Source organism: Leptonychotes weddellii, chromosome 6 (genome assembly GCF_054177405.1).
Source record: "Leptonychotes weddellii isolate Sample4059 chromosome 6, ASM5417740v2, whole genome shotgun sequence".
Taxonomy (NCBI): domain Eukaryota; kingdom Metazoa; phylum Chordata; class Mammalia; order Carnivora; family Phocidae; genus Leptonychotes; species Leptonychotes weddellii.
The window spans coordinates 109916539-109939854 of NC_138374.1; the positions used below are offsets into that span (position 1 = coordinate 109916539).

The following is a 23316-nucleotide window of genomic DNA, read 5'->3' on the forward strand; positions in this document are numbered from 1 at the left end:
CCCAGTTTTGTTGGTGCTCCCACTGTGGTGCCCTAAGCAACCCTGTCCATGGGCTCCGTGAGGTGCTGGCAGCCGCCTTGGATTAAACAAATAAACAAACAAAAAAACCAGTCTTTGTGGCCAGGTGTTGTCCTCTCTAGAAATCATTTTGAGGAGGTGAATAGGAGAAGGGGTCAGCATTATGATTGTGGAGGCAGTTAGATTTTCCAGACAGGTTTATGTTCTCCTGGGAGCCAATTTCCTTTCTATTCTCAGGTCAAGAAGCAACCAGATAGCTCAATGTTTTCCACTAGATTTGAAGATTACCAAGGCCATTTTCTGGGTTGGGGCTGGATGGTGCTTTCTTCAGCAGTCCCAAGAGGGAGAAGAGAAAGAAATGGAGCCTGAAAATGTCATCTTTCTGGAGAAAGAAGAGAAAGAGGAAAGGAAGTTCATTTTGAAAAGGGGCCCAATTTAAGGCCGTGTTTTGAGAAAGCCCCTTGACAAATGGAAATAACTTATGAGATGCCTCCTTCCTAGAGGCAGCTCTTTCCTCCTCCTAGTGCGCTTCCTGCGGTAGGGAACTGGCCCACGTAAAAGGACTCTGATGTCTATCACAGATGATTCTCATGTGGAACTCTTCCTGGCAGAACTTCAAGCCTTGCGTGCAACAGCGAAGGAGCTGCTGTTGGGGGATGGGGGATACTCTTACTCTCTCCCCCATCTGGAGCCCGGGAGCCAAGGCCTGAAGTTCTCCGCTGTGGTTCTGTGGACATGCTTGTGAACCACACATCAGGGGTGGCAGCGGGTCGGTGCTCCCACATTAAACACAATATGGCCACATAAATGGGCCTCGCTGCAAGAGCTTCAAGCTATATTGTATTCACACATTGTAAAGTAAAAATTCAGGTTTCTTATTGGGTGTGTGTATACAAACACATGTGGATGCCAAGAAGTAGAAACTTCCCAGTTTAAATCAACTCTGGTGCTGCTCCACTTTCATGGTTTCTGGAGACTCCTATTGCAAGTCACCATAAATCAAGGGGCATTGATTTCTAGATTGTTTCCAATATAGAAAGACCCAGCGGAAACTGGGGAAGCTTCTTACGGGGTTTACCCGGGTGGAGGATGGGCATTGATTCCTGAAGCAGTGGTGCTTCCCTTCCCTGGGGAAAGGGCCCTGTCCTGGTAGTCCTCGCTGCAGGTGGATTGCAATGCACACTTCCCTCTCTTCAGAAGACACACTGGCCCCATTGATTTTTGCAGCGCAAGGAAAAGAAGGACTCCCCCCCCCTCCCCCCGCCCCAGTGAAACCTGCGGCTCCCAAACCTGGTGTGTTTGGAAAAGGGTCCATGAGAAGGTGAGATGCTCCTGGGCCCTGCCCAGACCTTTCTTCCACTGCAGCGCCCCTTATCCAAGGCATTCGCAAAGTCTATTCCGCAAGCCCGTTCCACTGCCAGAAACCAGCCGGGCTTAATCTCCAGACAAAGCTAGGGAAGCGGGCTCAGGACCAGGCAAAGGGCAATCAGCGTGCTGCTTTCCTACGAGCACTTTGAGACCTCACAGTCTGTGGCTAGCCCAGAAGGAACCTCCCCCTCCGCTCCATACCAACACCTGCCATTTCATCTTCTGTACATTGGACCAAAGGCTTGAGTTTGTGGACATCTGCTCGTGGTGGAAGATTTAAAAGTCGGTGCTATTTTGGGGCGCCTGGGTGGCTCAGTTGGTTAAGCGACTGCCTTCGGCTCAGGTCATGATCCTGGAGTCCCAGGATCAAGTCCCGCATCGGGCTCCCTGCTCAGCAGGGAGTCTGCTTCTCCCTCTGACCTTCCTCCTTCTCATGCTTTCTGTCTCTCATTCTCTCTCTCTCAAATAAATAAATAAAATCTTTAAAACAAAAAAAAAAGTCGGTGCTATTTTTCACTACCCTGCAACAATTAAAAGGTACTTCCAGGTGCCAAAACTATCCTCTCCCCTCAAAAATAAATAAATAAATAAAAAGTCATATGTTTAAGTGTGTGCGTGTGTGTAGGGGGGGGAATTGTCAAGACCCTCTTGCACGCCTCTGTGGAGAACTTGATTTCTGAGAAAAGGTTGGGAGGAACCCACAGATATCTTTACCTAGAGGTTAAGTCATTCCCAGGACTCCCAGCCTACCAGGGATCTCTAGATACCCTGCTGCCTGTCGGACGGAGCACCCCGGGCGCTGAGAGCTAACTGACCTCGTCCGTACAAATAGTTTCAAGGTTGGGGTCATGACACAAAATCTCCAGACTCACGGGCCCTCCGTTTTTTAAGACAATGGGTGTAAAAGAGTATAAACCGGGGAATCATAGGCTGTAGAGGGAATGGGAGATTCGTGACGACCATATCTTCCCACTCGAAATTTGTACGAAAGTGTGAGCTCCTCTGTGCGCGCCTCAGTGCGCGCGCACTTGGCGCGCGCGCCCGTGCGTGTGTAGAATGAATTTGTTTGTTTGTTTTTCCCAAATATCTAAAACGGTTCGTAACCCCAAAGAGGATAAAAACCTCTGCTTTGGACAGGAGTGAATGAAATCATCTAAGCGTTTCGGGTCAGTATCACCATCCATCTGTGCGATGGCCTCGCTGGCGAGCATAGAAGCTAAACCTGAGAGGCTTGTCCCCTCCCTGGCCGCGAAAACGGACCAACACAGGGGTGTTCTCGAGGAGAGAAAGAGCTAAGGAGGCCAGAACGGGAAAGGGAAAGTCGGGGGGGGGAGGTGAGGGGAACTTAAGAGGTAAACTAGTGGAACTAGCTGGCTGGTGGCACTGGCTAGTGAAGCCAAGTGTTGGGGTGGAACGAGGGTCTCTGTCCTGGATTCTCAGAGCCACATTCCGGGGTTTGGGATGGAAAGAGAAAGCCAAGGAGGGCTTGGATTCGTGGCTCCCGCTGGTTCCCTTACCACCGCTAAACTGTGTGGCGGAGCTTGCGGGGGAGAGGTGCACCTCTCCCCCCACCCCGGCACAGCCCAGGCCCCCCCATCCCACGCTGGTTCCTCAGGCGGCTGGTAGGAGCGCGGGCGCCCCAGCCCTCGGCGCCCTCAGCCCACGCACCGCAGCGGAACAGCTCAGGTGGCACAGCGGGGAGGGGCGGGGAGGGAGGGCCGCAGCAGCACCCGGACCCGCATCCCGGAGCGGCCAATCTCGCGGCTCACACCCCCTTCCCGCATCCGCGCCGGAGCCTCCCAGCAATCCCCCGCCCCCCATCTCCGCCTGCGAGGAGCGCACTGGGGGGGGGGGGGGGTGAGTAAATAATTGGCCAGAGGCCCGGCTTCCCGGTTCTCGCTCTGCTTCCCCGCGGCCTGACTGCGCCCGGGGCTGCTGGGGCGACGCAACCCCTCGGGAACCTGAGACCAGGTAACCTGGCCCCCGCCCCATCCCGGGTCTGGGAGTCTGTCTGCGTTCCTCAGAATGCTCATCTCCCAAGGTTTGAGTCGGTTTTCTCCCGGTTAATCGCCATCCCCACCTCCTAGCCGGGGCGGGTGGGAGAGACACCTCCAGCCCCCGCGCTGACCCGGCTGGGAACGCCGCTGTGGCGCACGGAGTGCATCCCAAAGCGCTGGGTTCCTGGCGCCTCGCCCGGGAGCGCCGAGAGTGAAGGACCGGGAGGGGAAGGCGGGGATGTGGCGGGGGAGCAATCAATGGCTTAGCCAAGCTTCCCGCAGGAGCTACCGCCCATTCACGGTCTACGCAGGCACCAGCTGGCGGCAGCATCTTTTAGGTACAAGCTCCAGGAAGGCAAAGGCCGGCTGGGGGGCCGGGAGCCCAGGGCGCGCCGCGGGACCCCAGCACCCCCGCTGCGCCCAAGCCTCAAGATGCTCTCGGCTTTATGAGGTTCAGTTACGGCCGAGTCCTCCATTAACACCTCCCCTGATTATTGAGAGGCTGGAAGGGCTGAACGCAGCCTCAGAGCGCGTCTCCGCGCACCAGCCCGCGTCTGTGCCCTCTGCACACCCCTTCCTCCTCCCGATTTGGAAGCATAAACTGAAAATAAAAGACAAGTGGAAGGAGCTGCGGGTCAGAGGTGAGGGATTCGGGTCAATCGAGAGAAAGAGAGAGAGAGAGAGATTTCCATCCAACGGTTTATTTATTTGGATCAACAGAGGAATCCCCGGCGAGACCTGGGGACCAGCCCGCACCTCTGGCCGCCGCCTCCCGCCCTCCCTCGCCGAGGACCGGGTTCTTGGGAGAAGCGTCTGGACCTCAAGGTAAGATCCCACGGGGGTTGTCTCGTCGGAGCGGTTTTCTGGCCTGGGCGTGCGCCCGGAAGGCCAGGCACCCCAGGAGCGTCTCGGGCACTAGCGGAGGTAGGCTGGGCTTCAATCGAAGCCGCCCAGGACCCGAGGTCGCGGCGGGAGGAGCAGTTCGGACGCGCCCCAGCGGGGTGGTAGGAGGTTCCGGGGCCCCCGGGCCGCAACGCCCCGCTAACGCGCGGCTTTTTTCTGCCAGTGCAGCCACCATTTCGGCGTGATCAACTCCTTTTGCTCTAAGAATGCTGAACGGCACCACTCTAGAGGCAGGTGAGTTATACGCCAGGTTCCTTCTCATTTCCTCTGCCCTTTTTCTTGGGCTGGTGTGCACATTGGTGTGTGTGTGCGCGCGCCTTCATTGGGTGAAAGAAAGGTGTGTGTGTGTGTATGTGTGTGTGTGTGTGTGTGTGTGTGTTAGAAATTAAATCGCGCTTCGAAGGCTCAATGCAGTCTCGTTCAGTCTCCTGCCAGGATTCCTGAAAGCTGCGTTTCCCTCCTTTTGCCTTTCCTTGAATGTCTTTGACTTTTTTGAGGATGGAGAGGGGGAGGTGGAGGTCACGGTGCAGCTGAGCCGCGAGGTGTCAGCAGCGTGATGGATGCGCCCTCGATCCTCCGTGGTGCTGCTGGGGGCGTCTCCCCGCTGGAAGGGATGGTGGGGGGAAGGGCTGACACCGTTTCTCACCTGTGTAGGGCTTAACTGGAAACTGGCTTCCCCCGCATTTTTTGTTCAGTGCAAACCCCGCGCAGCCGTTCCTGCGCGCGACCTCAGAGGACGCTGTGCGGGACGTCTCCCTTTATTCCTCGGGCGGCTGAGGGCCCACGGCACAGCAAATGTCAGGTAAAGGGGCTTCGGATTTCGGATGTGGCAACCGCCCCCCGGGAGAAGAAGCCATGGACCACGGAGGACAGAGATTTGAAGGGAGCAAACGACGGTCGGGTGGCTTTGCGGGTACAGAGGATGTGCGTGGGTCAGAGTGCACGGAAGGGTAGGGCCCTGCGGCGCAAGCGGCGCGCAGCTGGGGCGCGGCCCTGAGTCTCCCCTCGGTGCAGGACGGCTCCCCCAGCTCCGCTCGGCCCGCTCCCATCTGTCTGGAGGCAGGCCCTCCCAGCAAGACTGAATCAGAGATGCGCCCGTGTGGCAGTGCCAGTGGATCTGTTTGAACATAGAGATTCCCTATGCGCACCGACTAGAGAAAGGCCTGGCGGCTCGGGGCCATCGGCTCACCTCCTGCCCAGCGCAGCCGGGGAGACCAGGACTGAGCGCGCGGTTCCCAGCCCCAGACGACGTCCACTACCCCGGGCCCTGGGGTGCTCACGACAGTGCCCAAAGACAGACACTGCTTCAAGACCTGCACCTTTCAGACCAAAGGGGCTCCCCAACCAGTTTAACAGGGTCAGGAGGAAAGGTGACCTCTGCTCTTTGAAAGGCAAACCGGGGGTACAGGATCTTGGCTTCCAAAAGTCAGATATAAAGAGAACTTAAGTTGCCAATGCTCTCAAGAGATGGGTCTGCAGGGTTATTTTCCTCTCTGGATCCTAAAGCCTCTACTGCTCCCTGGGTAAAGCTATGCCTTCCCTTTATTTCCCCTCTCTTGCCCTCTTGGGAGTTTTTCTGGGCCAGAGCCTGGGACAAACTTGCTGCCTTCTTGGAGATTCCAGGACCCTGAACCATCAACTCCCTCCCTACTGCTCTGCCCCGCTAGCGACCAGCCAACCGCTTTTCTGAAAGCGGCAACAGTAGCCGGATGGATGGATCATGGAGCAAAGAAGAGAATGGACTGCGTGTGCCCAATTGTGAGGAGGGTGGCAACTGGCCAGGGTTCTGCCCCACCACTCCAAATAGAGTTTTGAGTTCAGGGAGGAGAGTTGAGATCCTATTATGGGCTGCAGGTAGGGGACAGCCCCTTGCACCTGTCCCATTTAGAGAGGCGGAGCCCCAGGAAATGAACCAGGGAGCACTCCAACTTTTATAGAGCACTCTCAGGCAATTCTGAGGGACACCGGGCTCCAGTCCCTCCTCTCCAGAGGTGAAAGAAGTCAGAGCTACAAAGATGCTCTCCTTAAAGCGCTTACTCCCTTTGTGAATAAGAGGTAGTGAGGGGGGGCCCTCTTAGGTAACCTTTTGGGACTCCAAGACAAAAAGGATACCCCAGATCACGCATCCAGTTCTTGGAGCATGTCCTCCCACCCCCCGCCATGGGCATCCTCTTTAAGGAACTGTGAGAGGAGGCAGAGCTGGGCGGGTGGGGAGCAATTTCTGCAGAACTAAAAAGGACCTCCCAAACTCCAGCAGCACCCCCTGCCCCACCCCTAGCTCTGCAAACTTCCTGCCTTGGCTGAGAAGGAAGACTCCTGGCAGTACACTTCTTTATGGGAAGTAACAACACCCACTGGGTGCAGGAACTTATAACCTAAGTTTTATTTAAAAAGCAGGCATAGCTGGGATCCAACCCCAAAGCTGACTGTAGAAGGTGCTCTGCCCTGCCTGTACCTGATAGACGATTAACAAATATTTGTGGAACAGATGAATGGATGAAGGATGGTTTACAGGACTTCTGTGATGGGCTTCCTTGGAGATTTCACAGAACTATTTTTCCTGGAGCTGTTTGTTAAACTTTCACTTCATTAAGTCTCCAAAGTTCATCTCTTGCAAGAACAGGGTTGTGTTCTTGCGTTCTTTGTTGTTTTTGCTGAGCAGGACCAAAATTCAACAACAGCCAAACCTAATTCCAACACCCCCATTTGGTAGGCGGGCAATGGGGGTGGGGGGTGAGAGCTGTAGTTTAGTCCAGAAACTAGACAAAGCAGGTCGCTGGATTGAGGTCCCAAATTTACTTTTTCCTTGGAGCTTCCTTGGGTTGACTGGGTTGACTGATATTCTTCTCAGAGACCCCACCTCTTTCTCCTCCTCCTCCTTCTCTTCCTCCTCCTCCTCCTCGGGATCTGAGTCCATTTAGCTGCTGACTTGTGGGAAGGCAATCTGCCCCTTTGTGAGAGGACCTGCTGTCTCTGAAAGGGTTGCTGCTCCCAGCCCCTCCTTGGGGCCCTTCGTTTGTGCACGTGGGTTTGAAAAGCTCATTGATTTCCATCCAAAGGGGCTAATTACATTACTTACAGTAAATAGCAGCCCTGCTGTCCGGTAGGGCTGCCAAAGTGAGGGGGGAGGTCTCCAGCTTAGTTCACTTGATTGGCTTCATTTTTGTGTGAAATTGTGTTTTATGAGCTGTATTCTGGCACCCAGAGGACTGTAACAGCGTCCAGTCTGCAAATAACATTATTTTTGACCCCGAGAAAAGAGCAAGGGGAAGCAGTGGAGTCTTGGGTTTCATGGAAGAGGTGACTCCAGCAGCTTCAGAAGGCGATGCTTTGGGACAGGAAGTCAGACTGCTGCACAAGTTCCCTTCCTGCCTCCATTCTTGTCTGCCTTCCCTTCGCTTCCTTCCTTCCTTCCTTCCTTCCTTCCTTCCTTCCTTCCTTCCTTCCTTCCTTCCTTTCCCTCTCATTCTCATTCTCTTATTTCTTCCCTTCCCCTTTTATTCTTCCTTCATCCTTCCCTGCTCTTTCTCTTCCTCCCTCTCTCCCTTCATCTTTCCAGGTTTGACCACCGTTCCCCTAGAAGGAAGCAAGTCTGCCAACAGGGTACTCCTCTGAGGTACCCGGGGTGTGTGGAGACACGAGCCATTCCTGGGAAAGCCGATGATGGGGAGTGGTGGGAAGCAGGCAGGCAGGAGGAAGGAAAGAAAGGGGGAGCAGCCCTGGCTTCCTCCTTTCGCTGATTATAAAGTGGGGTTGGTTCCTGCCACTGCTCTATGCTTCGGGCCCCTAGGGGGCTTCTGGTGGTTTGAATGAATCGACAATATCAGAGTGTTGCGGACACTTTTTAATAGGGCCAAGGAGGGGCCACCGCTAGTGGGAACAGAGGGAGACAGAACAATCCCGCCTCTTGTGAGGCGCAGGTCTGCCGTTCTGCTTGTCAGCTCTCACCTTCCCCTCCTCCACAGCGAGGAGCCCCTTTCACATCCTCCTAAATGTGCGGTGCATCCAGTTTTACAAGCCCCTGTCCTGCCAGGGCGGTGGGAACAGCACGCAATAGGGCATGCACTAGTCCTGCAGGGGTCCTCCACTGGCTGCCCATCACCAGCAATTTACATTCAATCCTGAGTTGGGTAAGAGAATACCTCACCCCGTGTCATGGTTCAGTTGAGTACTCCCTCCCCCCCCTCAAAAAAAGTCCATGCCCTGTCCTCTACATTCGTTTTTCAAACAAAACCTTTTGGCCAAAAGTAAACTTCAGAATCTTAGGTTCTTGTAGCCTGTTTTTCACGTTCGGTGATGTTCCAGGCCCTGGTAGGGTGGAGGGCCTCTAGGGGAGGTGAGGCGACCTGCTTTTAAAAAGTGAGTTGAGGAAGAGGGAAGGGAGGAATATCTGTTTAACGTTTGCGTATTTGGGGTCCCCTGTAAGTTAGGGACCATAAAGTCCACAAGGAGGAAACCCAAAGTTTGGAGCTGACATCCTGTATGCCTTGAGCTGGGGTCTGATCTTGAACTTGGACCAAATAGGCTTTCTGCCTCCTGCACCAGGGCGGGGACAATAAGGGCTCCTTTTCCCCTTTAAAACATGATTACTGAGAACTCTTGGAAGGATGTGTGTGTGTGTGTGTGTGTGTGTGTGTGTTGGGGGGAAGTAAATGCCCCCTCCTACTAACCCCCCCCTCCAGCCCCCTCCCTTTTGTAATGTTTGTCCCTGCTTGCCCATCACCAGGGGGTTGAGAGGAGTATGACAGGTCTTTGTTGTCTGAATAAAAATCCGCGGCAGCTCCAGGGAGAGAACTCCTCCTACTAAATTATCAAAAATGGGCTGGCTTTAGTCTCTTAACAAATTGGACACAGCTACGGCAGGAGCAGTCCCCAACCCAACCTACAGGCACTGGGAACTTGCAAGCAGCCAGGGACCGCTGAAAATAGCACTTCTTTTTCTTTCTTTGTGTTCAAAACTATTTTCTTTCTTCACCAGATTTTGTTTTCCTCCCCCCGCTGCAGTTGTTTCCCATTAGTAACTCGATCTCTCGGAGCAGTAAGATTCGCCTTCTTCGTCTCCTTTCCCCTCCGCCCCTGTTTGTTTGTTTTCTGCACATCTCCTTCAGGGAGCCGCTGGGGTTTCCCCCTTCTTTTTCTTTTTTTGTTTTTTCTTTTCCAAGCAGACCAATTTCCACTCTGTCTGCCTCTTTCTTCTTCCCTCTCTTCCTCTTGCCTTCGGTCCCCGAGCGTCTCTGCGCTCCTCCAACACGCAGCTCTCTGCCGTCCCTTCTGCTCCTTCACTCGGATGAGCTGAGAGCCGCGGGCGTGTGTATATGGAAATAGTGGGGTGCCGAGCAGAAGACAATTCGTGTCCTTTCCGTCCCCCAGCCATGCTCTTCCACGGGATCTCCGGAGGCCACATCCAAGGCATCATGGAGGAGATGGAGCGCAGATCTAAGACCGAGGCCCGCCTGGCCAAAGGCGCTCAGCTCAACGGCCGCGACGCGGTAAGGACGGGCCCCTCGGCGGCAGTAGCCTGGCGCCCCAGCGCGCTCCGCGAAGCCGAGCCTCCATTCCGTGGCCGGCCGAGCTGAGGATGGAGGGTCCTAGGGACGTCCGTTCCAGGCTGACGGGTGGGTTTTCTCCGGTCTGACTGCCTGCCGGGCTAAGAAAACCCCTTTTCTGACTTGAAATGTCTCCGCAACCGAGGCCCTGAGCTCGCTACTCTGTGCCGCAGCTGTTCCCAGCAGAGCAGGGCGGGCCGAGAGTGAGAGGATGGGGATGTCCCCTTCTGCAGACCTCAGACTCCGGTCTCCGGCCCCCCTTGACTCCGGGCGCCTCCCGGGCGAGGACAGCGGCAGGGAGGGCGAGCTGGGTGCGGGCAATGCGCGGACGGCGCGCGCGGCCGAGGCGTCGCGGCCAAGCAGGAGCCCAGGTGGTTCTAGTCTCTGGGTGTGATGACGGGATCTTTGGAGAGGACTCAGACTCCACTGGGCCACCTTCAGTTCTCAGGACGCTCGGAGCGCGGCACTGCCTAACCCAGCGATTTTCGGGGTCTCCGGCAGCCCGGCCCGGCCCCTCTAGCGAAACAAGACTGAGTTCAACTTCCGGGCCGGGCGGGTGTAATGTGTAGGGGGGAAATCTAATAAAAACCCGGAGGAGCACCTAGCCTACGCGCGAGAACTTTCTACCCTTAAACGATATAATCAACTACCACTGTTACTACTATTCATATTAATAAAAGTCACGTCCAATTAATAAAGCCAATTAATAATCTATGTGCTTCCCTTTCCCACTTACGAGCCGGAGGGGAAAAACTACAGAAGTCTCCGGAAATGATTTCAGCCAAACAGAGCTGTGTAGATCCTTCGACATCACACCCGGCATTGTAGCTCGAACCAACCCTTTAGATTGCTCCGGCGGGTCAGTGGTGTTTTGGGTTACACCAAGTAGCCGAGTTGGTGGATGTTTCCACATTTGCAAACTGAACATAGTGTGGAGGGCCCCAGGTCTGAGTAAAAGGAAGAAACTTTACTTTTCCAGGCCCGCCAAAGTTTTGTGGGGAAGTCCAGCCCATTTCTGCTAGTCTTGAGGGAAATGACCAGTGGTTACTTTCTTCTTTTTCTTTTTCCTTGTTGTGGCTGTCCTGTTTAAAACCAAAAAGCAATCCAAACCCGAATCTCGTGGAGGGGCTGGGCTCGTCACGGTGAGGTTTTCTCATCTTCAGCCTGGTCGGTGGGTAAGCGGGGGGAAAGCTGAACTTGGGCACTAAACAGATTTTCAGGACACAGGTCTCCTGGGTAGGTTAATGCAGGGCGAAAGGGGGACTGTGCAGAGGGGACTAGACAACGGAGTCTTCCTGGGGACAGGCACTTTATACCCTTACTGGGGAGAGGACCAATATCCCTGGAAATGAGAGAACAGCCAAATACACCCTGGTCAAAACAATGTCGACCAAATTAGGAGCACAGGTATCATAATCTCTCCCTTCCTTTTAATTTAACGCTGCTTATAAGAATTTAGGGAAATGGAATGGTTTCAAAACAATCTGTGTTCGTTCAAATTTCCTTTCCATTCCCCAGTAAAAATTTCCGTTGTTTTATTTTGTGTGCGTTGAAAGCCACAATTTTTAGCATGTATATTCGAGTTTGGGAGCGTCCGCCAAACTATACTCAATGCGCTCCTAGCATTTTTAAAAGAGTTTCGAGGTGGACGGCATGTCTTTAAGGTTTTAGAAGAGGGTGGAGATGGCCAGCCTGTGTTTAGGTTAATAGTCCCGGGAGAATGCGAACGCCGGGTTCAGGCAGACACCGCAGAAAGGGAGTGAGTCGCAAAAGGAAAAATCGCTAACTTTCCCCCGACGTTTGCCTTTGCGCTGTGGCCCCTGACCCTTGCCATGCTCCCGGAACGACTGAAACTCGCGCTGCGGGGAGGGAACTCCGCGTTGTGCGTCCGCGCCGCGCTCCGTCCTCAGCGGTGTGCTGTGCTTGCCTTGCAGGGCATGCCCCCGCTAAGCCCCGAGAAGCCTGCTCTGTGCGCCGGCTGCGGGGGCAAGATCTCGGACAGGTACTATCTGCTGGCTGTGGACAAACAGTGGCACCTGAGGTGCCTGAAGTGCTGTGAATGTAAGCTGGCCCTCGAGTCCGAGCTCACCTGCTTCGCCAAGGACGGTAGCATTTACTGCAAGGAGGATTACTACAGGTATTCCCGCCCCTATCCCTTACGCCCCGGTACACCTGGCGGGGCCACCTGCCCGAGCCCGGGAGCCTCTTCTCTGTCCCCCACCTTTCGCCCCTTCGGGGTCCGGTTATCAATCCCGAGACAGGGGAAGTCCACTGCATACGCCTTCCAGCTGCGCCACCCCCACTAAGGGCGGTGAGGATGGGTGGGAGGAACACCCGAGGTCAAGAGCTACCAGTGACTATCCCCCACTCCCGACACTTCACAGTTCAGTAGAGGGAATCTGGAGAAATCTTGAAATAGTGAATGAATATGTGTCTGTCTACCGAGACTAAAGCGGGTATTTTTTTTTTTTCTTTTTTTCCGTTTACTACGAACTGGGCGAGACCCGCACCTTGGAATTGAACTGGTGGCCGGCGCAGCCGGAACCCGGTGTTAGGTTTTTGCGAGGGTGGCGGGAGACCACGTAAATGACCATGAAAAGGAATAATCGCCGTTGGTGAAACCCAAGCCACTCAGTTCTGAGTTCCATTTACTGCTAGTTAGAACCTTGCCGGCTAGCCTGGCGAGCAAACTCCAGGGATGTTTTTTGATGCTTCCCAGTTATTTTTTCTGGAGTGGGAAAGAGAACTATGTGCAAGTGACCTAGCTCCGCTCTCAACCAAAGGGAGAGAGGTGATTTAAAAAGAATTAGATTTCTTCTGCAAAAGCGTCTGTCTGAATGCTTTCAGGCACACGCACACATCCATAAATAATAATAATACCACTCTTCATAGAGTGTTTTGTAACGGATGAAACCCTTTCCCTTGGCATCGCAATTTAATATTCTTTACATAGCGTTTGAGTTAGCTAGTGCGGGTTTGTTTGGTTGTTGGGCTTTTTCTTTTTCTTTCTTTCTCTCTCTCTCTTTTTTTTTTTTTTTTTGGCTTTTTTTTTTTTTTTTTTTTTTAAATCTTAACTTTCCAGAGAAGGAAACTAAGGATGTTACCCGATTCTTCTCATTTTAATGTAAGGGTTCTTTGTCCTGCTTCACCCACCAGAACAGGTCATAAGCAAGTAAAATTAATGACCAAATGGACCGGTGTCCTCTTCTGTCAGAGCCCTCCTAGGTGTCAGTCTAGGACCACTGCTGACCAAACTCCAGGTGTCACGGGTGGGAGATGGCCCTGCCTTTGCCTCACCCAGCGCCCTGACTTGACGTTTTTGTTTTTGTTTTTTTTCCAGAAGGTTCTCTGTGCAGAGATGTGCCCGCTGCCACCTTGGCATCTCCGCCTCCGAGATGGTCATGCGTGCCCGAGACTCTGTCTACCACCTGAGCTGTTTCACCTGCTCCACTTGCAACAAGACCCTGACCACGGGCGACCATTTTGGCATGAAGGACAGCCTGGTGTACTGCCGCGCCCATTTCGAGACCCTCTTGCAAGGGGAGTATCCACCGCAGTTGAGCTACACCGAGCTGGCAGCCAAGAGCGGTGGCTTGGCCCTGCCTTACTTCAATGGCACTGGCACGGTGCAGAAAGGGCGGCCCCGGAAGCGGAAGAGCCCAGCGCTGGGAGTGGACATCGTCAATTACAACTCAGGTGGGCCCTTACTACTCCCCCCCCCCCCCGCCCCCCTCCAGCCCTGGCCTCAGGCTGTCCTGAGGAGGATTCCATAGAGTTCCTTTCCCATTCAAGATCTGGTGGCAAGAGGGGGTTTTGCTTAACATGCCTCTTTCCTCAGTACAACTCCCTTTCACTCAGAAGGGGAAAGAGGGAGAGAAGGAGAGGGGGAAAGAAGGAGAAAGGGAGAGGGGAGAGAAAGACCTTTATTTAGGTTGTGGCAAAAAACACATTCATGACCCTGGGGCCGCAATGACTTCCCCCAAACAGGCAGAGCCAAATCCTTGTTGCCCATTAGTTAATGAGCCCATTAGTTTCTGGCTCCCAGTTGGAGCAAAACAGCCCCAGGGCAATTCCTGTGTGGAAGCCAAATTATAGATCCTGGAGGAGGTTTTCCTATATACTGAAAAAAAAAAAAAAAAACTTCAGAGCCCAACTTCAGTCTGTCTAGAGGGGGCAGAGGCTGTGGTCACCAGCCCAGAGTTAATCAGGAACACAGTTGGCAAGAGTGTTGAAAACCGAATCCCTGATCTTGGTGAAAAGCAGCTGTAGGGGTAGGAATCACTCTCCACAGTTGAGCTGGCCTGTCCCTTCTGTAGGTCAGGGTACTCATCCAACCAGCTCATTCCCTGTATGGTCAACCATCCGGACATCCAGACCCCTTGGGAAAATGAAAGAAGCTCCAGGTCAGGCCCACTGAGGAGGCTTAGTGGTGTGACAGGCTGCTCTTCTGTCCTCCACCGGCCTCCTCTCTTAATTAAAAACAAAATGCAGGCAACAGGCCTGAGAGCGCACTTTCTTCCTTGCTTTGGGGGACACCTATCATTTATCAATCTCTCTCATTCACTACTTTCCCATGGTTGATAGTCTGCCCAGCTCTCCGTCCCCCAGGTGAGGATGGAGATGGACATTGCAGATCATAGCTTCCTCCAAGCAGGAAGGAAGCTCTTTCTTTGAGTTCCAGACACTGGGAAAAGGGGCCTGGAAAGCCCAGGCTAACTTTTGGGAAACTAAGGCCTGGTTTCCCATGCTGGGCCCAGCCCTGGATGGGAATCTCAGAGGCAGGCGACTCAGGCTAGGGAGTCCATTCTATTGGAAGGGAACTTGGGGACCTTTCTGTGGCAACCCCACTCTGATACCATGAGTACCCAGATACTAGCCCAAGCATGGACATCCCAGAACACAGATCTTGCTGGTTTTCGTCTTCCAGTCCCCAGTGCTGGGTAGGGTGCCTGACCCCATTGTTGCTCAATGGTAAAGGAACGTTATCCATTCGGATAAGTGATTTATCCACGGTCACACAGCCAGTGTGAACCATTTGGAACTAAAAGTCCTGCTCTGAGCCCGGAGTTTTTAGGGGAAGGCTCTCTGGACGAGCGGGCTCTCCCCAGCCTTGTGCTCGGCTTCCTCCTGGGGTTCTCGGCTGATTTAACTGAGAAGAAGGAATCCCAACCCGGTCAGCGCGGCGGGCGGCGTCCCACGGAGATTAGGGACCAGGGAGCTCAGCGCCGCTACACTTGTCCCTAGAGGGTTCATGCCAGGGTCGCTAGACCAAAGGAAAAGAGCGGCTGGCTCGCAACAGACCCCACCCGGACCGGTTTGTGTTAGGGCCGCGGGCGCAGCCCCGGGTTTTGCCAACCCCCGGCTGCGGGTCGCGGCCTCGCGCTCGCCCCTGCTGCGCTTCCGCAAGGGCTTTTGGTTCGGGGCCACTTTGCCCAGCGCGCTCATTTCATCTCCTTTGATGCGAGGTCCCCGGAGCAGGACAGGCAGGGCACTAATTGTTCTTTATTAATAGAAGATGACATCGGAATCTCGAGCCACTCACCAAGGCCCTAATGCCCCAATTAGAGAGAGACAGGGACAGAGACCAAGAGGCCGAGACCCACATAACGAGCGAGTCCTTTGGAGAGAGGGAATCCCTCAGCCTCGAGAAAATGTGCGGAAGGATGGCGATTTCTAGCCACGCGGCAGGAATCCTAATTTTTGCGCTTCTTTATTTAATCTAACTAGCTAAAATTGATTTTGTCTTGGATCTTACTTTATGTTAGAAAGATCCGGGGAGCTTTAAGAACAGTAGAATTTAGTATCCCCTACTTCTAGAGCTTGCACATTTATTTCTTAAGAAAAAAAAAAAAGAATGAAAATCTCCTCCACTTCGGTCTTTAGTTTGCAAATTAGTGCTGCTGCAAGGTTTATTGAGAAAGGTGTTGCTGTTTTGGTCATGCGGGAGGAAAGGGTTGCTGAGGCCTCCCTATCCTGTGTTTGTACATCACACCACCTCAGACTGGATGCTTATTAATTAGCATCCACCCCATCCTTTCCGGACTTTCCCTAGAGATACAAATGAATAGTATATGCTTCTTTAAAATCAGATGAAAATAATCTAGAGAAATTGGGTTAAGGATACATGACCAGAAATCAACCCCGGTATTAAAAAAATGTTTATGAATCTAATGCAAGTTTGTTACAAAACTAGCAAAAGAAAAGCTTCAGCAAATTTAAAACATGTTAACTCATTATTTTAGCTTTCTCTGGATCTTACATTGTCATCTCTGCTTAAATGTAACCTAGTCTCAGAAAGAGTAAAATTGACACTAGACAAATATAATTTATACATCAATATATTTTAAAAAAACATATACAAAAAATGTGTTTAGGATTCAAAGACATCAAGAGAAGATGTGAAACTTGGTAAAGATCACTTAGTGCTTGACATCTGGCAAATACCTTTTAATGAGAATATTCCTAATTTAGTTTATACCTCCTTGTGCAGATAGCAGGCAGATATTTTAGAAAGAGACATAGTTTATTTGGAATGCTGGATTGGAAAGCAGCCCTCCAGGGGTGAGAAGAAGATTTAGTCTAGGATAGGCAACTCTTATTTGGGTAATTTAGCATTAATGGAGAGACTACATTTTTTCTAGTTTTAAAAATCTCCCTTCCCAAGTGTAGGTTTTCTTCGATTCCAAACTTCAAAAGCTTCTGATGGTTGTTAAATTAGCCTGGCACTGACCCCTAGTGGTCTCCCAGGGATCAGTTAGTTCTCAGAAGGTTATATACCTTCAGAACAGAAACTCACTTTAGTATAGGTGACCACTTCATAAGTGACTGGAAAATAAAATATTTAGATCTTCTCACTGACTTTATAATGCCAGATGTGTACTTAGAGGTGGATGGTTAAAGCAGTTTTAAGAGAGTTACCATTTCATCTCATAATTCAGGGGGAACACATATAGCTTTAGAAGTAGACCCTGGGGAAACACAATCACTTGCAAGTTTATATAATGCATTTGTAGTTAAACACAAGCAATTTAGGATAAGACACTGAGTTACTCTGTGGAAGAAACAGATTGGTCTTTTAAGTTGAATAATATGATGACACTGTCACAGGAAAACCATACAGTAATATCTGTTTAATAAAGTGTTAGTCTGGGTGCCTGGGTGGCGCAGTTGGTTGAGCGACTGCCTTCGGCTCAGGTCACGATCCTGGAGTGCCTGGATCGAGTCCCACATCAGGCTCCCTGCTCGGCAGGGAGTCTGCTTCTCCCTCTGACCCTCCCCCCTCTCATGTGCTCTCTCTCTCATTCTCTCTCTCTCAAATAAATAAATAAAATCTTTAAAAAAAAAAAGAGTTAGTCTATGTGGAAACAAGTCCCATTATTGTGTTTAATGCACTAAAGTTATCTGCTGAGTTTTTAATCAGCAATAATGAATATAGAATACATATTCAGAAAAGCAATTTAATCAGACTATTCTATAATTATTTTTCATAAACTTCATTTTAAAGACTAATGAAGTACATAGTGAGGTTACGAATCATACTCATCTCTAAGAAATATTATCTTGGGGTGGGGGAATGGCTAAGGGCATTATTTAAACACTAACTTAAATCTTCTATTCCAAGTGTAACATTCAATCTGATGTGCTGTTCAGGAAAAGTTACATGTTACTCACATATGATAGGAATGAAATTGTATTTGAAGAATCCTCCAATGACTGAGGTATGCCTCTTTGACCATTTTGTTATGGGCACATTTATAATCTGGTTGTGAAATATAGCTCAGTTTACTGGAGATAAGTATAGTTTTATAGTAGGTCATAAGATGCTGTTTCATCCATTTGAGGATATGAAAGTACAATTCTGTAGAATATTTGAACCCAATATATCCCCACTGGGCTAAAATAGGGTAAAATGTAAAGTACATTCTTTCTCTTGTCTCTGAGTACATGTTACTCTTCTGATGCAGTTTAAGAAGTCTATGTTCAACATTTGTATGTATATATCTAGCTTGGATTCCCTTTGAGTTGACTTGATTTTTCATTAATAGTCACTCAATTTTATTGATGAACAAAGATTCAAAATCTTGGTGAAATGCTTTTGAGTCCTGGCCCTGTACTTGACTTAGGGGACACAAAGGTGAAAGTTATGTAATCTTTCCCTCAATGAACTCATCTGCTCTTTTGGCAAATATGCTCTCTACTTAAGTGTTTTATGGAAATATAAACAAAGGAGACATTAATTCATGCTTAATATAATGTCTTCTTACATTAGAGATAATTTGTTATGTGGATTTTGTAATGAAATGTGATGACCTCTTCGTTGATGACCAAAACTACTGTTTCTGTATATATGCTGACTTAACCAAAAATAAGTTTTAGAACATGATTCTAACCAGAGCATAGCAGACAAATAATCTTTTATCAAGCAGAAGAGCTAATATTAAGAAATGCCTTACTTTCTTCAGATTCAGGTTTTGTCTGCCTCCCACCATGTGACATGATCAGGTTGATTTTAGATATTCTATTTTAGTGTACTAAAATGTAGGATGATCAGATCTGAAAATGCATCATATAAGTAACTGAAGTAAGGGTTTAAAGGAAAAAAATGCCATGCCCTTTAAGTTGAGATGAAATCAGTCAATATTTAGCAAAATATTTTCATTTTGTAATCCTATTTTCTTTGCAGAGCCAGTAGGTTATTGGAAATGGCCTTTTAAATGTACAACTTTACATCATGGGATGATGACTTTCAGGTTGGTTTCAAAGGCTGGGTTGTTTTGCCCTCAATGCTGAGCAGGGCTATGCAAGGAGAGAGATGTCACCCTCTTTCTGCCAGGCCAGCCATCCCACTCACACACGTCCACAGCAAAAAGGGCCAAGATCTGAGCGGAGAAATAAACGCCATAAGTGTCTCTGAACTGTGAGCTGTGGGGAGCGCTTCAGGCATGAACTGAGTGAATAGAAGTCTGGACTCATTCTCTTTCAGAAATATTTATTAAAATATCTCCAAGGGAAAACTCTTTTCTTCCTGGGATTGCCCAATGTTAACCAGTTATAGCTAAAAACCCTCAAAAATAATATTCTTAGGATTACATAAGAAATCTCCAAATTCTTATTTTGTAACTTCTCCCTTTTTTCCAGCCACTTTCTACCTTTTTCCTGATTGTGAAGACTCTAGGAACATCAGGAAAAGCTAAAAATTGGAACTGACTTAGATTCTTCCTTACTTGATGGGCTCTCAAAAACTCTCAGATTTGAGAGAGCTGAAATTACTTGTTTGCATATCCCTCATGGTAAAGAACAGTGCCTTCAGACAGTATGTTTCATTTCACAAACAGACAAAATATGGAGTCTTTAAAAACTGTGTGTGTGTAGAAGGGCAGGTGCCGATATGTATAAATACATTAGAGCTTTTCCTTTTCACTCTCGGATGTTTCTTTCACACTTAGGGCTTGTCTTCCCAAGCTTTCTAGCAACTGTTATGCAAAAGAGAGAATTTACCTAATATTTTTCTATTACATAAACTTTGGTTGTGTCCATATTAAGAGGCTGGTTTGGCGGACTTTGGCAATTAACCTCTTTGTTTGGTCGAGATACTGCTTATACGTGGGTTGACAGGTTTTCCCACTGTTGCTTTATTATCAAAGCATCAAACAGCCTGCCACCCCTGCAGCTAATGGCTGACTTACCACTGAGCCCTTGCTTGTTCGCTGTTACCGCAACAGGTTGTAATGAGAATGAGGCAGACCACTTGGACCGGGATCAGCAGCCTTACCCACCCTCACAGAAGACCAAGCGCATGCGAACCTCCTTCAAGCATCACCAGCTACGGACCATGAAATCCTACTTTGCCATCAACCACAATCCGGATGCCAAGGATCTCAAGCAGCTTGCTCAGAAAACAGGCCTCACCAAAAGAGTTTTGCAGGTAAGAAACCTCCATCATTGGCTGTGTATACCTCTCCCTTACCCTTGCCAGTAAAAACTAGAGCAATACAGACATTTCCTGTACTGCTTTTCATTAGTTTATCTTAGTTATCTCCCAAGAGGGTAGGCTGAAATTTTGCAGGGGCTTCCTGGAGGGTGCCCAAAGACACTCCCGGGATCTTCTAAAATGCAGCCACTTTCTCCCTGTAGGTGGAGAGATGGGGCCACCAAAGCCAGCACAGCTTGCCTCACCGCTTTGCTAATGTGGCTGATGTTATTCGTACAAGTTGTGGCTTTAGAGAGTTCCATTCACACTAGGCTCAGTGCAGAGTTGAAGGGGGACCTGCTGGTGCTTTTGTATTTCAGCAAACTCTTGGCAGCCTCATTCACAGGCCATGACCTTCCAAATGCAGATTGTCCCTTTTTTTTTTTTCAACTCCTGAATAGCCACAACTATGGTGTCTCAGCAACCAACTGTAGCAAGTATTTTCCCACTTTAGTAAACCATATTTCAAAACTAAACATTGGGAGTTAGATGTGCTGTCCAATTGTTTTCCTAAACTCATAATGGTAAGAATATACAACTAATGAAATTATAGTGGGTTGCTGTGGGTCACCGGTGATCCTCTTCTACTTCTCAGTGACAAATTGCAGATACTTAAATTTCCACCAATCAGTTTCTGGTTGCTTGGGGTCTGTGGTCCTGGGTTTTTCCTATGCACAGACTACTTACCATGTGTCAGACTCAAGGATAGCCTGAAATCTGTTTCAATGATGTTCATTTCATACGAGTCATTCTTACTTTGCAAAACTTTCAGTGATCCTGCCTCTCCCCATTCTCAAAAGATAATAATCAGTTAAGGAATCAGGATATATTTTTCCCCTTTATCTCTGTGCCTTCATTTCTATGGTATTTCCACTTAAGCATCAGTTGTCCTAAGTGGCACTTGTTAATGCTGGGGGGATATATGCAGTTGAGAGAATATCCGTAGCATTACTTGAATTAATCTGTTCTAAAAGAAAGCCAAAAAAAAAAAAAAAAAAAAAAGCCCTTCTCTCCCAAGAAAAATAAACAATTACATTTAAAAAGAAAATATACATTCAAAAAAAAAAAGAAAGAAAGAAAGAAAAGCAAGCAAGAAACAAAAGATAAGGAAAAAAGAAGGAAAGAAAGAGAAAAAAACAAAAGAAGTCTAAAATAAACATCGGTAAAGAAATCAATTGGGATTGGTTTGCAGGTTTGGTTCCAAAACGCACGAGCCAAATTCAGAAGGAACCTTTTGCGGCAGGAGAATGGGGGTGTTGATAAAGCTGATGGCACGTCGCTTCCGGCCCCGCCCTCAGCAGACAGCGGCGCTCTTACTCCACCCGGCACTGCGACCACTTTAACAGACCTGACCAATCCCACTATCACTGTAGTGACATCCGTGACCTCTAACATGGACAGCCACGAATCCGGAAGCCCCTCACAAACTACCTTAACGAACCTTTTCTAACATTGGTTTTTTTTTTTTTAATTCTTCCTCTTCTTTTATTATTCTTATTATTCTTATTTTATTATTTACAAGATTTTTTTTTTTTTCTGACCCACAAGATATTTGGGAAATAAAAACAACAGCTTGGTGTGTAGCATCTGCAGCCACTTGGCAAATGAGTTTACAGTATTGTCTCCTTTACAAAGTGGTTTTTTGTTTTTGTTTTTGTTTTTTTGTCTACAAAGTGTACTTGGGTTGTTTTTTTTTTAAATTAGATCTTTCAGTTGGCAAGGGGAGTTTTTGAATTATTCTAATAAGTGCCTCTTAAAATTGTATGTTACTTATTTCCAGAATCTCAAAGAAAAAAAAAGTGGTATCATGATGGGCAAATAATCATATTCCCAATTAAATGATTAGGTTAATAAAGAATCAGATAATTAATTAAAGTTATTTTTTAAATCTTGCGATTGTATGTGTACTTATGGAATTTTGAAAACTTCACATTGATTTTTTTAATTTTAAAACTGAAAATAATGTTTTGATCATTCTTTTTTCTTACAAATGAGGAATATGATTAAACAAAAGCATTATCTGTAGCAGCTCCAAATATTAAAGATTAATTAGGTGGGAAATCTGTTCCAAGGACGTGACTTTTCCTTCTTTTTGGGATGTACATCCCAGCAAAACTTGTTAGTTAGCTACTTGTTTTTCAACATTTGAAAAATATTTAAACTCCCTGTGTATCTATGAAAATTCCATATAGAGTTTGAAATTCTATACTTTTAACCTAAAGCTAAAAATGATAGTTGTAAAACCATTCTTTCTAAATTAATTTTTTTCCTAGGGAAAATGGAAATAAGCAAAATATAATTTTTTAAGAAGTTAAAAAATCAGTATAATTTAATTAATAGATCTATTAATTGGCTTCAGCTGTACCATGATATTGTATCTGGCATTCTATATGAATAATGTTTAAAAAAAAAAAAACCTTAGTAGACTAATATTCACAACAAGAAATCTTTGGTTTGTTTTGCTTTATTTTACTTTGGCATAGGTTGATATACTTGTCAGAAAAAAACCCTTTTCTGACATTACAGATTGAAAGTTATTAGTCTTAAAGTAGATAAACTCAGAAGCCTTGTGGATGCTGATCTGAATATATTTCCTAGTTTACAGTAGCATTTTTTTTCTTTTAATTTAAGCTAAAATCTTAATGGTCTGGGCAGTGGTGAATGTTCATCTATATGCTTCTGTTGTAGTTAAATACCAATTAGATTGTGGATTTCCTAAAAAAAAATAAATAAATAAATAAAAAAGAAGTCAAGATCTATGTCTTGCTTTAGTGGATTGTTAAGAATAACTTTGCACATATTCCCCACTTTTTGGACCCCTTAAATCTTCGGTGGTCAAAGTGGCTATTTAATAGATTTTAAAGGTGTCCTTCTGGCTGTATAAATGTGTGGTTACATATTGACAGTTCACTGCCCACATTAAAGTGCATTATTGTAACTTTTGCTCAGGGTCTTTAGAAAATTAGCACAGAAAGTAGCTTATTTTTTAAAAAAAAAAGATGGTGGAAGATAAGTTAACACTGTAACAGAAGAAAGGTGTGATTGCCATTATATATTTAGCAAGTGTGGTTATCATCTTATATGGAGCTTAAATCTTGACTTTTCATATTTCTATTACATTTTGGGCATTTACCACTAACCAGACCAAACAACCTTGGTAAGGCTGAGATCTTATTAATACACTTTTACAGGTAAAATATTGATACTTATAAATTTTGTTCTTTGACAGAACAATGTATGGTACTATAGATCTACTTTATTAAGTAGACTAATTATAACTCAGTTCTCCTATGTGCCTTATGATATAACTTGGAAGTAAGTTTGTGAAAAATCAGGATATATGTGTTGTTTGTTAAATTAACTGTTTTAAGCCCTTTTGACACCTCACTAGTTTTGTACTGTTTTACCTCTTATTTCCGAAACTCTTTTTATGGTGTATCCTGTTAGAGGGGACAAACATGTCATAGAAAGCAGTTGTGCACTCTTTCAAATATAGTTGATAAATTCAATAATC

At 47.9% G+C, this 23316-nt stretch overlaps 2 protein-coding genes across 3 annotated transcripts in view; one reads left to right on the forward strand and one right to left on the reverse strand.

The window, feature by feature from the left end:
• LOC145722335 (DENN domain-containing protein 1B-like) overlaps window positions 1-23316 on the reverse strand; it is a 390017-nt gene that overhangs the window by 350785 nt on the left and 15916 nt on the right. The gene's annotated exons all lie outside the window — the stretch shown is intronic.
• LHX9 (LIM homeobox 9) overlaps window positions 9103-23316 on the forward strand; it is an 18963-nt gene continuing 4749 nt past the window's right edge. Inside the window, exons 1-5 of one of the 2 annotated variants that reach the window (XM_006749040.3) lie at window positions 9103-9775; window positions 11767-11969; window positions 13173-13528; window positions 19555-19757; window positions 20995-21472. In XM_006749040.3, coding sequence (XP_006749103.1) covers window positions 9602-9775; window positions 11767-11969; window positions 13173-13528; window positions 19555-19757; window positions 20995-21252 — 1194 coding nt within the window. In that variant the 5' untranslated portion in view covers window positions 9103-9601 and the 3' untranslated portion in view covers window positions 21253-21472. Of the gene's footprint in view, window positions 9776-11766; window positions 11970-13172; window positions 13529-19554; window positions 19758-20994; window positions 21473-23316 lie in introns of those variants that run through there. The other variant, XM_031020159.2, reaches the window with a different exon arrangement.